Source organism: Ambystoma mexicanum, chromosome 3p (genome assembly GCF_040938575.1).
Source record: "Ambystoma mexicanum isolate Mex_15411 chromosome 3p, UKY_AmexF1_1, whole genome shotgun sequence".
Taxonomy (NCBI): domain Eukaryota; kingdom Metazoa; phylum Chordata; class Amphibia; order Caudata; family Ambystomatidae; genus Ambystoma; species Ambystoma mexicanum.
Window position 1 is genome coordinate 385,543,339 of NC_090925.1, and position 16,258 is coordinate 385,559,596.

Consider the following 16,258-nt stretch of genomic DNA (forward strand, 5'->3'; position numbering starts at 1 on the left):
AGCGAAGTACGCTGAAAGACAAGACATTGTCTAGTGTGCATGCCAGAGGGTCTAACTCATTTGCCTGGGCCCAGTGACAGACCCTGGTTCATTTGCTTTTGTATTGACTCCTTGTGGAGCTGCTTCTGGCCCCTTGAATGATGTGCTTGTGACAACTGTAGATGTCTTATGGTGACATGCTCTGGAACAAAGCTGATAGGGCTAACCTCTCTGGTGCGGGATGCATCACTGTGCTACCCTACTGGGATAAGAGTGCGGCTGATCCCGCTGGGAGGAGGACTGTAGGCCGACACAACAGTCGGAGGAGCTCGGAGAACCAAGGTCTGGCTAGCCACCACAGCGCAATCAAGATGAGGCGACGCCGCTGCGACTCCCTGGCTTTGCAGATGACCCTGTGTATCAACGTGGTCGGAGGGAAAGTGTATGTCCACATGTCATTCCAGTGAATGTGCAACGCATCCCCCCATGGAGCCTCTGCCCTGTCCCTGCCAGGACACATACTGGCGACATCTCCTGTTGCTCCTGGTGGCGAATAGGTCCATCTGAGGATGGAACACCTGTTGAAGATCTCCCGCAGAACATGCTCGCTCAACTGACATTCGTAGTTGTCGACCCCCAACCTGCCGAGTCTGCCCGCCTCCAGGCTGGACTCCTCCAGGAGGTGGACGATCGAAGGGTAAATGCTGTGTGACAGTGCCCATTCCCATGTGTCGATGGACAACCTGAAGAGAGGACTAGACCTGCTATCCCCATGTTTGTCCATGCAGGTGGAGCTCTCTGAATGCAGACTGATTTGTTGCTGATAATAGGGAGGAAAGCTTTGAGGGCAAGCCAGATGGCCATCATCTTGAGCCAATTGATGTACTCTAGCTATTCCTGCTTTGACCAAAGTCCATGAACACTGAGGGTAGCTCCCCATCCTTTCAGGGACAAGTCTGTGGTAATGGTGACTGCTGGTAGAGGTGCCAGAATGGGCTGCCCACTAACAGGTTGGCCTCTGTTTTCCACAACCAGAGATCCTGGTGACGTGAAGGTGCTGTGGTAGGCCAGCAAGGGCCACTTGGGAGTCCGTCACCTGATTCCAAGAGGCTGGCAAGTGTAGCTGCAGCCTCCTCATTTTGAGCCTTGTGTGAGGCACTGCCAGGAGGCATGCCGCCATTATCCTGAGAAGTTGTTGATACCACCGTGCCAAAGTCACTGTCCTGCTGAGGAAATGCCCTGTGGCAGACCCGATTGCATTGATCTTGTCCTGGGAGGGGAAGATCCTCTCCGCCCTTGTATCCTAAATTAGGCCCAAGAATGTTAAGGACTGAGTGGGGAGTAATTGCGATTTCTTGAGGTTGATGGAGAACCCCAAAATTGATTAGCAGAGTTTGCCAATTACAATTTTCTTGATTAACAAACCAACCCATTTTCTTCTAATGTCAACAGATGATATTTGTATCCTAAACCTAAAATGAGCATCAGTATAGCATTTTTGTCTACCGCTGAAATAAGACATTAGTGAAATGAGCAAGGCCTGGCAAATTCTTTAAAATTCTACTAGACCTGCAGGTTGCATAACTTAAACAAACTCCAACTCTTCAAAATAAAGCATTAAAAGATCTGACCACATCTCCAAGACCAGAAGAGATGTACACTGACGCCCCATTAAGGCTAGAATGCTTTTCAAAACATTGTGTGTCACTCACAAATGCTTCACCAAGAAAGCCCCCATATTTCTCAACAATGCCATTTCCCACAATACAGCCACTAGATCCTTAAGATCCAAATCTAGCACCCAACTAGTTCCCAGTTTCAGGAGATCCAGGCCAGGGCACAGCAGCTTTCCAGTAGCAACACCCAACATCTGGAACTCCCTCCCCACTCATCAGAAATGAGCCATCCCATTTGCGCTTCAAGAAATCAATCAAAACCTGGATCTTCAATAAATTCTACAGTCAGCAGCTGACCCTGTCACCCCACCATACACCTTGCATGTGTCCTCCACATACCCCTACCTTGTCTCTGTACCTGAATAAAAAATTTACAAAATGAAATACCTTCCATAGTCTTCAACACGTTCAGGTAACAAGCCCGAATGTATATAGATTGTAAAATACTCTGTACGGTACTGTAACATTGATCTTCCCTGTAACCAGATTTAAGCTTGTTGTAACCTACGGCGTGATACCTCCGGGTTTGGGCGTATAACAAATGAAATAAATAAACTTTGTTTATCTACTAGACGTAAGAGAAATACACCCGGCCCATGGCAACGGATGATAAAACATGTAAATCTGCTTTCTGAAAGTGGTGCATGTCACCACAAACACACATTATGTTTGCAAGGCATAAAATAAGCAGTGTCGCATATCTATTTGCTATGCAATTATGCAGGTTTGCTAATTAAATTGACACTTGTGTAGCAAAACTAGTTATTTAAGTTATCCTCGTCAATGAAAGTACAGCTCACCCTACATTCCTCTCTTCCCCCGGTCTCTCTCCGCCCTCTTATGTGTGTTCACTGCAAGTTCAAAGGGGCTAATGGAGAGAGAGTGAAGCAGTAACCCTCTCAATCTTAAGAGCCAAAGGCTTGTGTGGGAGTGCTAGGTATGATTTTTTTTTCTTTCAAATAATTGTTAACTAAACTAATTGGGATGATACTTTTACTAACCTAACTATTGTCTGTCTGGCAAAGATCAGTATGTGTTAACTTATTATTATTAAGGACAGTCACGCAATTTCATTCCTGAAAATGTAAGTTGTTACATAAGGCATAAGGCTGTGATGTCAGAGGTCAAGGGTCGTGTTATGTCACTTATGCTACCCCTGGCATTTAGTTGAAATGACATACCTGTTCCCCTGCATCCACTGGGGTGACTCCTGATGGGGAGAGCTCCTACAACACTGAAACTGACTGCCCCCTAGTAGAAGCTGACGGCACTAAACGATGGCGCATACCTATCAACGAGAGGTTGGATGAATGAGAAAACTGGAGGAGGGGGGGGTCTGCCCGTCAACCATCGAAGCATGGTATGTGGTTCTGGTCAAGAATCCCAAGTCTTAAAGCAAGTTCACTCTGCCATTCAATGTATCGGCAATGAAAGTGATGGCAGGAGAGGGAAGCATGATCACGACACAACGAGGGGCATCCTCTGTCACTTGCAACCCATCTCATTTCAAGCGGCTGTCGGGAGCACCCAGTTCACCAGCAGGAGGCTCCTGTCATCCCACCCACACAAAAGTCATACCTAAGGGAGAAGAGCTAACAATGGAAAGTAGGGGTGGAGCAGAGCACCACGAACAAGCCCCATCACAAAGCAACACTCCTTTGTGTCCCAGAATAGCCGTAAGGGTTTCGGCAAGATTCAAAGACTATGTGTGTAGCTACAATTCCTGAGGGGGTGGAGCAGGGTCATATTTCAAAATGTTTATTGGAAAGAGGAAGGGATGCAAGATCATGAGCACGGTGCTGCAGTGTTAGTGGGCACCGCAGGCAACCATCCATGTGCTGATATGCGTCACCATGTTATCTAAAAGAAAATAGCCACAGCACACAAGCGGGAACCATCCGGAGAAGCAAGCCACGAGTGATGTCTCAGTTAGTGACAGCCATGCAGCCTGCTTGTTGTTGGTGCGTGCCTGATGTCCAGTGTGTGTGACATCCTCGAGGTTGTGGTGTGTGACCCTCCCAAGTGTATTGTCATTTTAATGTATTGTGTCCCTCTGTGTATTGCCCTTTTAAGATGGGCCATGACTGTCATGGCACAAGCTAATAAAAGGAGCAATTGAAGGCACATGCATAAGAACGGCTACAGACTCCAACCATCGAACATCTGTTGTCTCTGTCTCTCATTCTGGGCCTGCAGGCCTACACTGTGTGATCACAGTCGTGCAACTCTGGCCTGCAGGCCCATGCCGTGTGATCATGGCACTGCAGGTCTGGGCCTCCCAGACCGGCCTGGTGCCCTGGGTCGAGCCCAGGCACCCACCATCCAGGATGCTGCTGGAATCCCAGATGCTCCGCCACCCATGCTGTGTCCCCACAGCCTCACAGGGTCCTGCCCTGCAACCAAGTAGGGTCCAGCCCGGCAACCAAGTACGTCCCTCCAGCACCACTGATGCCGGCCGTGTGACCGCCGCCGGCCCCACAAAAATGACGAAGAGCCCATTCTGGCTGTCCCTCATTTTTTTTTCTCTTCAAAAGAGGAGGAAAGGGGGAAGGAAGGAGAAATGAGGAGGAGCGGTGTTTCACTTGACAATAATCCCTTGAACATTCTCATGCAGTAGAATGGTAAGCCTTAGTATGTTCTGTATCATTTACTTTGTTATGTCATTAGATTCTGCATTGGATTGTTTATGTTCATGTTAAGTTCTGATGGTCAGTTGGAGCCTACCTCTCAAGGTGGTGCCTGCTGTCACTTTGGTCTCTGACCTAAATAAATACTTATATACTTGGTGTGGAAGACAATTCTTAACATTGGCGACTAGGAGCGGTCCTCAGGACCCACCTGAAGCTACCTTCAGCGTTCGTCTCGACGCGGCCTTCCTGATACTCGCCGCCCTCTCCCTGCGTGTGTGGCAGCAGGCGGAGCTGCAGGGAGAGCACAGCCGAATCCACCGTCCTCGGGCAGGTTGGGAGAGCACAGCTGAAACTGCCGTCATCATGCAAGTTGGGATTCATTATACAGCCCTGGAGGGATGCAGCGGGTGTGACGCGCGAGCTCTGTTGCTTTCACCGAAGCTCCGCGTGACTCCAGCACGAGAGCCAGGAGTGCGTGCGCCTGCCCGTGAAGCTGCCAGTGCGCGAGCTTCGTTTCTCTTTTCTTGGTGCGTGCGCATTGTGACATTGGACTGACGCGTCTTGGGCGTGTCTTCAGGAGGGACCAGCCTCCACTGAAGCTCTATTGTGACGCGCGTTGCTAAGCAACGTTTCTTATCTCCCGGCTCCAGCCCCGCTCTGATTATTTCGTTCCCTCCCCGTGTTATTGCTCCAATGATTGAAGTTCCACGCTGGAAAGGAGATTGTGGAAGCACATTGTTTACATTCTAGGAACTTGGACTCTGAAACCAGTGACCACGAAAAACTGTGCCACCTTTGTCTGCTTGTGCCTTCATCAAATTAATTCGAATTTAACATAAACCTCTTGGCAACACCATAATATTCTTCTTTTTCACTTATAATTTTTTTTCTTAACCTCGCTCATCCAATTTTTACTTTTTCTTCTTCATTCTTCAGTTCTGCTTGTTCACCCTCCAGCATGGCGGCATCTATCCCACCTCCTCTGTCTTTCTTGAATGAGCCAGGTCGCCCTTCCCTTGGATGGGACAAGTGGAAAGACAGTTTTGAGAATTATTTGGTGGCTATAGGAGGCGACAGGTTTTCATCCGCACGCAACAAAGCCTTACTGCTTCATAACTTGGGCGTTGAGGGCCACAGAATATACGATGGCCTAGCTAAGAGACATGTATCAGGGGATGGTGACACTGATGAATATGTCATGGCCCTCAACCAACTGCGAGACCACTTCGAAGTGGAAGGAAGAACGTTAGTTTTGAGAGGCACAAATTCTTCCAGAGGGTTCAGGAAAGATCGGAGTCAGTCGAATCCTATGTGGCTTGTTTGAGGTCACTGAGCTATTCTTGCGAATTTGAACAGTTGACCGACTCCCTGATCAGGGATCAGCTAGTAAGATGCACTAATAACATCAAAGTCCAGGAGAAGCTCCTTGCCAAAGATATGAAACTGGATGAAGCGGTTGACTTGGCTAGAAGTATCGAGCAAACAACACAATACGTTATAGAACTTAGGGTGGATAGGCCTACTGTGCCATTGGCGCCCGTGTGCGCCATTGATCAAAAGAAGAAAGTGAACGTTTCCTTGGGGAAGAAAAGCAACTGGAACATGAGGAGCTCATGCTCTTGCTGTGGAAGTCTTAGACATGGTGCAAACTTTCCTTCCTGCCCTGCGAGGTTCGCGGGATGTTTTAAGTGCAAAGGCAAGGGACATTTTGCCAACGTCTGCAAGGCCAATTCAATTAACATGGTGGAACTCAGGGCAGGAGAAAGTGAAGAAGACAGTTTGAGAAGATGTTATAATATTCAGGAAATGCCTAGTGTACAGGAGTCAAGTCCCAGGTACGTTTTTGAAATTTCAGCCATCTGTGGGGAGAACAAAGGTCCAGCAGACACCTTTGTCATTGATGGGCATGAACTCGTTATGAAGGTAGATCTAACGCTCACCTGGTTCCCACGGGGGCGCTGGTCTAGTCTGGATTGCTGTGGCCTCTTCTAGCGTGATGCGCAGGACCCGGAACACCGATTGGACAGGACCTCCAAATCGTGCTTGCCTGGCCCGTAGGAATATCCTTCTGCAGATGAAAAAGGGGATTAACAGTCTGCAGAATAGTGTGCTAGCTCCCCCCTTCTCCCCTTCGTTCCTCTCTGACTTCCTCCAAACCCCGGTTTAAGCTCACCTTATGGTTTGGAAGGATGAACTCTCCATCCTGCTTCTGGTGCAGGGGCGCGCGTTCGTCCAGTTACTTCACTGGTTTTCAGAATGGTGCTGGCAAAATCCACTTGACTTTCCTGAGCGATGCGCCGTAAGTATGAAAGTTCAAGGTTCAAGTGAGGCCCCCTTTATGTTGTCTTTCTAACCTGTGATCTGTCCTTTATGTCAGGTGCAGAATGAAGGCGATGCGTTGAGGGGTTAAACTGCCGAGGTGAGTAGTGATGAGGGCGATCCCTCTAACTGTCCTTATCATTCCCCAGAAATGTCTCTTGTCCTTTCCCCATAGGGGCCGGGGTACGGTACCTGCCAACGGGGCGGCGCCGACCCGAAATGTGGAAGAAAAGCCGGTAAGTATTATGGCTGTTAATCAGGCTTTCCTTCTGTGTTTCTTCTGCTCACCTTTTGTTTCTTCCTCTCTCCCCTAGGTGCAGAGATGTGGCGTCCGATGCTGACAGCCGCGATGGAGCCGGGAGATGTCTCGAGGACAGGTGAGTGAAGCGTGGCACTGTAGCGAGCAACGCGATGCTTTTAAATGGAAGTCTTTCTTCAGGGATGCTGGCGAGAAGATTCCGGATGCAGGTAAGAAGTTTGAAATAGTCCTTGGTTTTCACCTTTCTCTTCTCTTCCTTCCTTGCAGGTCTTCCAGGTTCGAGGCGGGCGTGGCTGGAGTCCAGGAGCAGACACGGTGAGCGTTAAGCTGCAGGAAGCAGAACGCGAAGCATGAGCTGCTGTCTGGGCGTGGCTTAAATAGCCTCCAAAGAAGTCCCAGGTATGTATCCTTCCCCAACTAGGTATGTATCCTTCCCTGGCCACGCCAGAGTGAAAAAATAGTCCCTATGAAAAAATAGTCCCTTTCAGGTCTCAGGGAGGCCTGAAGCGTGCAGCATGGTCTGCATCAGGTAAGTGCACAAAACACCTCCCTTTATGAGCCTGGCGCCTATGGCGCCAGGACTGATGTCCAACATGAGCCTGGCTCCAAAGGCGCCAGGACTGAGTCCAAGAGCCCCTATAAGGGGCCGCTGGGCTTTTACCCGAGGGCATGATGCCTGCTTCCGGGGGTGCTGGGCCTGGCCTGGTGCTCCGGGGGTAGGCATCATGACAGTAGACACTTGTTCCCCTTGGACTATAGTATCGAGGGATACTTTAGTAAATACCCTGGGAAAATGTGATGCAGCAATCTGCCCTACCAACATCATAGTTTGTGGTTATGGAGAATCTGAGATTGATATCCTCGGTGAAGTCCCTGCCAAAATATCTTACAAGGAAAGGAACTGTGGAGCCAATCTCCTTATAGCAAAAAGAGGAGCTTCTTTGTTCGGATGGGAAGAACAGAGGAAGCTGGGAGTGCGAGTGCAGGCCAGTGCATCAAATCCTGTCACCATTGCTGAGATTGGAGATGCCTGGACCAAGGAGTTCCCAGAAGTGTTTTCAGAGAATCTGGGAAAACTCAAGAAATTTGAACATCACATAAAACTCAAAGGCACTGCACAGCCTGTGGTGCACAAAGTACGACAAGTACCTTTAAAAGTGAGAAGTCAACTGAGAGAAGAATTAGACAGTCTAGTCAACAGAGGAGTGATTGTCTCCTATTGTGCTTGTGTCCAAGGCAAATGGAAAATTGAGATTGTGTGTTGACTTGCGTAGTCTTAATCAAAACATAGTTGTCGAGAGACATACCTTACCGAACATTTCGGAAACTCTATCCACCTTGGGAGAGCCAAAGCTATTCTCCATTATTGACTTGTCATCCACCTACCACCAGGTTCCTTTGTCCAGAGAGTGCCAATACCTGACGGTCTTTATCACTCCTGAGGGTGTTTTCAAGTACAACCGCATGCCTTTTGGGTTAGTCTCTGCGGTGTCAGTTTTTCAGAGAATAATGGAGGAGGTGCTCAAGGGGTTAAGGAAAGTAACTGTATTTCAAGATGACATCCTTATTTTTGCTGACAATTAATGTGAACATGATGAGATGTTGAGGGCTGTCCTAATTAGACTCAGAGAAGCTGGTTTGACTGTCCAGAGAGAAAAGTGTAAAATTGCTGTGAATGAGGTGGACTATTTGGGTCACAGAATTTCATCTGTTGGTATTTCTCCCAACAAAGTATTAGATATGCTCCCCAACCACTTGACAAGGAGCAGTTGCGCTCATTCATGGGGTTGGCGGAGTATTATCATAAATTTGTTGAAGGTTTTTCCACTATGTCCTCTCCATTGAGGGAATTACTAAAAAAAAAGCACAAAGTATGTGTGGTCTGATGAGTGTCAGGGTGCATTCCATAGAATCAAGGAAGGTATTGTGAAAGCGCCCTCGTTAGGGGGGGGTTGTTGCTGGTAGAAGAACTGTTTTGACTGTGGATGCAAGCACTTTGGGCCTTGGGGCTGCCCTTTCACAATAGGATGCTAGCAAAGTTGAACATGTGATTGCTTTTGCCTCCCGACCTTTGAAAGGGGCAGAAGGAAATTATTCTGTGGTGGAAAGAGAGGCCTTAGCAGTAGCATGGGCTATTGCGCACTTCAAATTCTATTTGCGGGGACAAACCTTCACTGTGAAGACAGATCACAAGCCTTTGATTCAATTTTTGGCTAGTGCAGATTGGGCCAAAGGGTCCCCCAGAATATCGAGATGGATGGTGGATCTATTGGCTTATGATTTTAGAGTTGTGCACATACCTGGAAGAGAAAACGTGGTAGCGGACTGTCTTTCGAGGCTACCTGTACAAGATATGGATATTAGCGAAGTAAATTCTGACTGTACTTTGGGCATCTGTGAGATTGGGTGTGACGCGATAGGAAGAGATGAGTGGGCACTTGCAGATGAAGTTTTAAAACAAATTAAATTGTGGACCAAAGCTTGGTGGCCCAGGAAAGATCTAGTGGAGAGAAAATAGGATTGTTTTATGGCATAAAGGAGGAGTTGAGTTTATCCGAGGATGGGCTGCAACTCAGGAAAGGGATGAGGGTAATTGCCCCCTGTGGTATTAGATCCAAATCAGTGGACATTGCTCATCAAGGTCATCTTGGCATGGGAGGCATCAAAAGACATCTCAGACAATCTTTTTGGTGGCCAGGAATTGATGGCGAGGTGGAGAGGTGTGTGAGATATTGCAAGGAATGTGAAAAGAGTGACAAGAGTAAGGTCATTAGGGAAACGCCCATAAGACCTGTGAGTGTTCCGGGAGAGCCCTGGAGAAAGCTTGTGGTGGACCTAGTAGGTCCTCTGCAAGATTTGGGGGAGGATCTCAAATATCTAATTGTTCTTGTTGATTACCACTCGAAGTGGTTAGAGTGAAAGGCTGTGAGGGAAGCAACAACTTCTCAAATTATCTTGTTCTTTGAAGAAGTGTTTTACAGGGAGGGATTCCCCACTGAACTAGTATCCGATAATGGAGTTCCGTTTTGTTCAGACAGGATGGTAGACTTTCTCAGAAGGTTTGGTATCAAACACTACAGAACGGCCCTCTACCAGCCCTGGGCGAATGGTTTGGTAGAGAGAGCCAACAGATTTATAAAAGGGGGATTACAGTTAGCAATGGCCTCAGGTCTGAAGTGGCAGACTGCTCTCAAGGAAATGGTGTGGAATTACTGCACCACCCCGCATACTGTCACCAGAATCTCACCTTTTATGTCTCTAAAAGGGAGGCAGCCGGGGACAAAACTGTGTCCGGGTTGGTTAGGTTTGGCAAAAAGTGTACATGTAAACAGAGACAGGATTATGACACTCATCAGGGAAGCTCAGGAGGAGTACAAGGAGAGGTTCAATTCTAAAAAGAAATTCAAGGAAGTATCATGGAAGGAGGGTGACTGGGTCTATGTAAAAAAAACCTAGAATGTCTCCCAAATGCACTGAGAGCAAATGTATTGGTCCCAAGAAGATTTCCGTGATAAGAGGAAATGTGGTTATTATGGAGGGCGGAGAATGCTGGTCAGATTGTCCAGATTGGTTAAGTGCAATAATAAGGGTGAGGCAGAGGATGGTGAGGAAAGTGAAGGAGATGATGATCATGAACCATGTGTGAGTAAAGATAAACAAGGATATAGTAACTTGAGTATGAGTAAGGAGAGGATTAGAAATAAACCTCTCAGGCTGAGAGATTACTATCTCAAATGAGTCTTTGTTTGCTTTAGAGGAAGAAGATGTTTTGGGATGTTTCACTTGACAATCACTTGAACATTCTCATGCAGTAGAATGGTAAGCCTTAGTATGTTCTCTATCATTTACTTTGTTATGTCATTAGATTCTGCATTGGATTGTTTATGTTCATGTTAAGTTCTGATGGTCAGTTGGAGCCTACCTCTCAAGGTGGTGCCTGCTGTCACTTTGGTCTCTGACCTAAATAAATACTTATATTTATATACTTGGCGTGGAAGACAATTCTTAACAAGCGGCATCCATCACCGTGGAAACCAGAGCTCTGCCATTGGATCCTCCCTGGCCACGGGCCTCTCTGAAGAGGGCGCTTGTGCGGCCAGGGGAGGGTCAGCCTGCAGCCCCAGTGGCATTATCCGCCCAGACAAGATTAAATAAATGTAGCAGTCGCAGCCGCAAGAAGAAAGGGACCTCCTGCCTGGGGAGAGAGTTGTACTACCCGCAGGGGAAGAAGAGGAGGCAAGTGCCCACCCACCTCCCCAGAGGGATTCCCGGGCTAACCGCGGTGAGGGGGTGTGCTCACAACACCAGAGCATGTGGGCGAGAGACAAATATCCCACGCTGTCTGGGGCGGTGAATAAGTGCAGCTCCATGTCGGAGCAAAAGTGGAAAATGCTCTGGGGTCAGAGCTGGGAAAGTGAAAGCCCCAGGAAAGTACAGGGCCCCAGAGGCGGTGAATACTAATGAGCTCTATCTCGGAGCAAAGATAGATTCACCAACGCAGCTGTCGCGCTCATGGGGAGGCCGGCGCAGCACATCTCTGCACTCTCGCCGTGCCGGCATCCCCACAGTTGATCCCGGGCCATTGGGCCGTGACGAAAAGGAACATGCTCCAGGTCAGAGCTGCGCTAAGTAAACGAGGAGGCTGCCCACGCCAACCCGCACGACATGGCAGTGCCTGCCAGCACGGTGGTGTGCCGGCAGCCCCTGCATGATCCCCGTGCCAATGCGGCGGTGAAACAAAAGTGCTCCTGACCTGGGAGCTTGATGAGGTATGCAGCTACCTACAGACCCGGGCCGCAAACAGTGATTGGTGCATGCTCCGGGGCAGAGTGGTGAAAGTGAAAGCCCCTGCATCTCCTGGGCTGGCCCGGCAGTGAAATTGGTAAAGCAACAATTTAAGAGCTGAAGTGCACCCTGCTGTGCCAATGCTCTTTCCCCGGGGTGCGTATGCAGTGAAGGCGGAGAGGACAAAGAATGAGAATCTGCTGCAGAATAAAGAACCCGGCCCGCCCAGCTGTGATTTTTAATGCGCTCCACGTCAGAGCCTGAAGGGGAGAAGAGTGGGTGTTGCCACTCCTTTAAAGCACTACTCCAGTCTGGCGGAGCAAAAGAGCATCAAGTGGCCCCAGTGACACCCTGCCACTGGTGTGCATTCTCTACTGTTGGCAGTGCAATGCCAACTACTCTTGCCTCAGGGAGCTGAAGAAGTGGTTCTAACACCCTGCCACCAGCAACACCCTGCCACTGGTGTATGCCCTCTGCAACGGGCCGCACCCTGCCCAAGGCCCTACCACTGGTGTCATCCAACCACTGGTGTGTGCCCTCTGCTATTGGCAGCTTCCTAGCCTAACTCCTGCCTGGGGGGGAGGAAGAGAACTAAGCAGCAAGTGGCCTCAACATCCTGCGACTGGTTTCGCCCTGCAAGTGGCCCTGGCACCCCGCCACTAGTGTCACCCTGCTTGCACAGCAATTCTGTGTCCCCACTGACACCCTGCCACAGTGGTTGCAGGAAAAGGAAAGAGAGAGAAACACTCCCGCCTGGGGGAGGATAAGAGGTGGCCCAGACACCCTGTCACCCGTGTCTGGCCAACCAACGTCATGCAGCCCAGACACCCACCACCAAGAAGCGGTGCAATGGGCAAGTGTGGGTTGCAGCTCTGCACGAGTAACATAGCCAAGGAAAAGAAGAGGGAGTAACATGCTGCCGCTGCCACTCCATGGCCTGTCAACATCATGTGGCGCAGACTGCTACCCGCTTCTCGTTGCCTGCCCCAACATCAAGGGACTGACTGAACCTGAATGTGCCGCACCCTTGACGCCCTGCTACCCGCACCTCACTGCCTGTCCCAACATCAAGAGACTATGCCGATGTGGCCCCGGGTGCCCCCCAGGTGTGGCTTTACCAGTCTTTGAACTGTACCATCAATGGACCTAAACCTGTGGTAGTGACTATCCTGAACGGACACTGAAGCGAAGTGAACTGGTCTCCTGCAGCCCTGCAAGTGCTCGGAAGAGACTCAGCAAACATGTGTTTAGATGCTGTGAGCCTGCATGCTGCATGTAGACTATGTGCCGAAAGTGGTCTCAGTTAAAGTGATGTGTGAAGCTGTGCTCCAGTAGTTTGTAGGCATGCTCTGAATGGTACCAGCAGCTAGCAGTGGCGTTGTTCAGTGGTTTAAGTTCCACTTACCCAGGTTAATAAAAGGTCTTGCAAAACTGAGTGTGTTGATATGCATTTTATGTCTATAACTTTCGGAGTCCCTATGTATTTGTCAGTTGCATTTCCTACCATCTGTCTACCCCATAATTCCCAAGTAGTGCACGTATTGTCGTTCTGCAACAGGGGGGGGTCGGTCACTAATGTTTCAGCAACGTTCGTTTTGAAAAAGGAGGAATGTGATGTGTGACCCTCCCAAGTGCATTGCCCTTTTAATGTAATGTGTCCCTCCCACGTGTCTTGCCCTTTTAAGATGGGCCCAAGCTAATAAAACAAACTGCAGACATGTGCATCAGAATGTCTGCAGACTCCAACCATGGAACATCTGTTATTCTGTGCCTGCAGGCCCACACTGTGAACACGGCCCTGTAGGCACCTGCTGGTCTGGGGCCCCAGACCACCCTGGTGCCCTGGGTCCAGCACAGGCACCCACCATCCAGGATGCTGCCGGCATCCCAGGTGCTACGGCACCCAGCCTGTATCCCCACAGCCTCACAGGGTCCTGTCTTGCAACCAAGTAAGTCTGGATGACCCCGGCACACCAACATGGTGCTGAGCCCCCCAGCACCAATGAGGCCGGCTGCGTGACTGCAGCCGGACCCACAATAGGGGTGATCGCTCTGGAGTCTAGTACCATGCAGAGGGTGTGCAACGAAAAGGCATGCTTCATAACTAAAAGTACAACTCTGAGAAAATGTAAATAATGTCTGCATATTCAAATCAATGCGCGGAAAAAGTGAACATTCAATGCTTGATTTGTGCACAACTATCCCGTACGCTTCTCACTATGAGGTGTCGATGTAGACCAACTAGTTTCACTGATTTAATAGCACTCGTTTTTGTATTAAGTACATTCGGTATACTTTATTCACTGTGTTGTCGTAAACTGCCAACATATTTGACACTAACGTTAAACTTGGGCATTGTGTACTTCCTAATACAGTTAAGATTCGTTCCCAGGTACTCGCCCGAGCACCAAACTCACCCCCCCGCGTTCCTCCCAATCAGCCACAGCAGACACCGGACTTGGCCCAGAAAGTCCAGACGGAGCTTCACTACCACTGAGATAGGTATCGTCCATGGCGGTAGGAAGCTCAACACAACTACTCACGGTAACCCGCTCCCTAATATTCAACCTACTGCGTTAGACACAGACATGGATGTGGAAAAGGGACTACTGAGCCGAGCCGCCTCTATGGAAAGCCCCGACACTGAAAGTTCGGCGGCCATCTTGGAATGGCCCTACTGCATACACCAGTTACAGTATGTATGACTCTAAACTGCCTATAGTCCTGTTGGCGACAGCCATATCACGTGACCTGCACTATAGCACAACAGTAGCCATCGGCGGCCCCTATTCTAATTGCCCAGTTAAATTGGGTACGTGTACCTACCAACGTACCTCACAATAGTTGCCAGGAGGGGGAGCCCAACTACCAATGAAGACAGCGTTAGCATTATTTACTTCCATATGCAACGTAGCGGACGGAAACTGCGAGTTAAAATTGTTGTTTTCTGCGCTCCTCTAACTTGTAGAAATAATTTGAAGCACGTCGCGGCTTAATGGGTTTATCGTTTAGTGGGTTATGAGTAAAATTGGCAACTATTTTTCCGTCTTGAGTCTGTACGAAATTCTATGCCGATAGAACTCATTAGAGATGTGTTTAGGAGGTAAGAGGTGTAAAATGACTACCACTATTTGTCTGTTTTGTATTCGTATATTGTGTTCACCCTAGGAGCTTTGCAGCAATAGAGTTCTCAAGGGAGAGGAGCCATTCAGTCCTGTTTTTGCTTTGAATTCTGGGAATTGTAGTTTAGTTTCTCCAAGTTTCAAATGGGAAGGACAAGTCCCAGAATACAAAGGAAACAATCATTGGCAATGCCAACTGCCTTGGCTTTGTGTAGGCATGGGAAAGCCATTTGCCAGGCACTACCTTAGTGGTAATAACTGACCACTGATGGTGGTAGCAGCAACATGGTGCGAATACCTGTGCTTACAATAGCAGTGCCAACAAATGCCTAATACTTACACACAATTCAAAACTGTTGGCTTTACCAATGCTTGTTTTTAACAGGAGTTCTGTGAAGGACACGCATAGTGCTTATAAATCGAGTGGCTCAAGGCTAGGGTGACTAGACTAAAAAAAAATAAACCCAGGACAGACAGGAAATAAACATAAAAGTAGGACTAACGTAAATACAAATAAAACTGTATTTACGTTAGTCCTACTTCCATGCATGTCGCTGGCCTTTTGCGGGGCGGGGGGGCGGGGGAGCGCGGAGGAGGTGTGCTCACAAGCACACTCCTCTCATTGGTGGAGATGAGCCAGGGAGGGGACGGGGGAGGAAATGAGGGCGTGAAATGCTTTTCACGCCCCCAATCACGCTGTTAATTGTTGCGCCGAGACCCGATTTCGGGATTTAGAAATCAGGTCCCGGCAAAAACTAGGGTCGTAGGCGCCCACCGGTTTGCAAAATGAAAAAAACCTTGGGACCCGGGACAGAGGGTGATTTCCCAAGACTGTACCGGGAAAACCCTGATATCTGGTCACCCTACTCAAGGCAGACCTGGTTAAGACATTTTTATAACACCGCTAGTGCTTTTACAGCCTCAACTAAGTCATTGGGCCTCATTACAAGTTTGGCGGTAGCCTTGCCGGTAAAACCGGCAGGCTGCCACCAAACTTGCTAATTTTTTCGGCCCCTGGCAATGGGGAAATACAGGGCCATTAGAACCCTGGCGGACCCTGTATTTCCCCATTGCCAGAGGCTGGAAACTTTTACTGCCCATTCCCATTTGAGCCCCATAGGGCTTCATGGGAATGGGGAGGCCAGATGCACCGGCACCATTCAGAATGGTGCCGGTGCATCCGAAATGCTCTGCTCGCGCATGAAAAGGCACCTGCAAGCAGATCTCGTAGTTTGCCGGTCCGGTAACTACGGTACCGGCAATCTTACCGGTACCATAGTTACTGGACCGACAAACTTGTAATGAGGCCCATTATCTTTCAGAAAATTGCTTTAAATAACCATTGGCAGGCACTTCGAGCTCAACGTTTGATCGTAAGTCTTGAAAAACCTAGCTCAAAGAGATCCTCGGAGGATGTATTTTGGGTGGGGAGGGGCTGGAAGTGGGTAGGAATGACCATAGGTATTAATATGGCCATGGGCAGTCAGT

The 16,258-nt window shown here is 48.9% G+C and overlaps 1 protein-coding gene across 1 annotated transcript in view; it reads right to left on the reverse strand.

Annotated features, from left to right (window-relative positions):
- The window catches only part of NELFCD (negative elongation factor complex member C/D), a 591,264-nt gene extending 577,013 nt beyond the window's left edge, over positions 1–14,251 (reverse strand). The window contains exon 1 of the mRNA XM_069651053.1: positions 14,066–14,251. Coding sequence (XP_069507154.1) covers positions 14,066–14,161 — 96 coding nt within the window. The 5' untranslated portion in view covers positions 14,162–14,251. The remainder of the gene's footprint in view (positions 1–14,065) is intronic.
- Between the last annotated feature and the right edge of the window lie 2,007 nt (positions 14,252–16,258).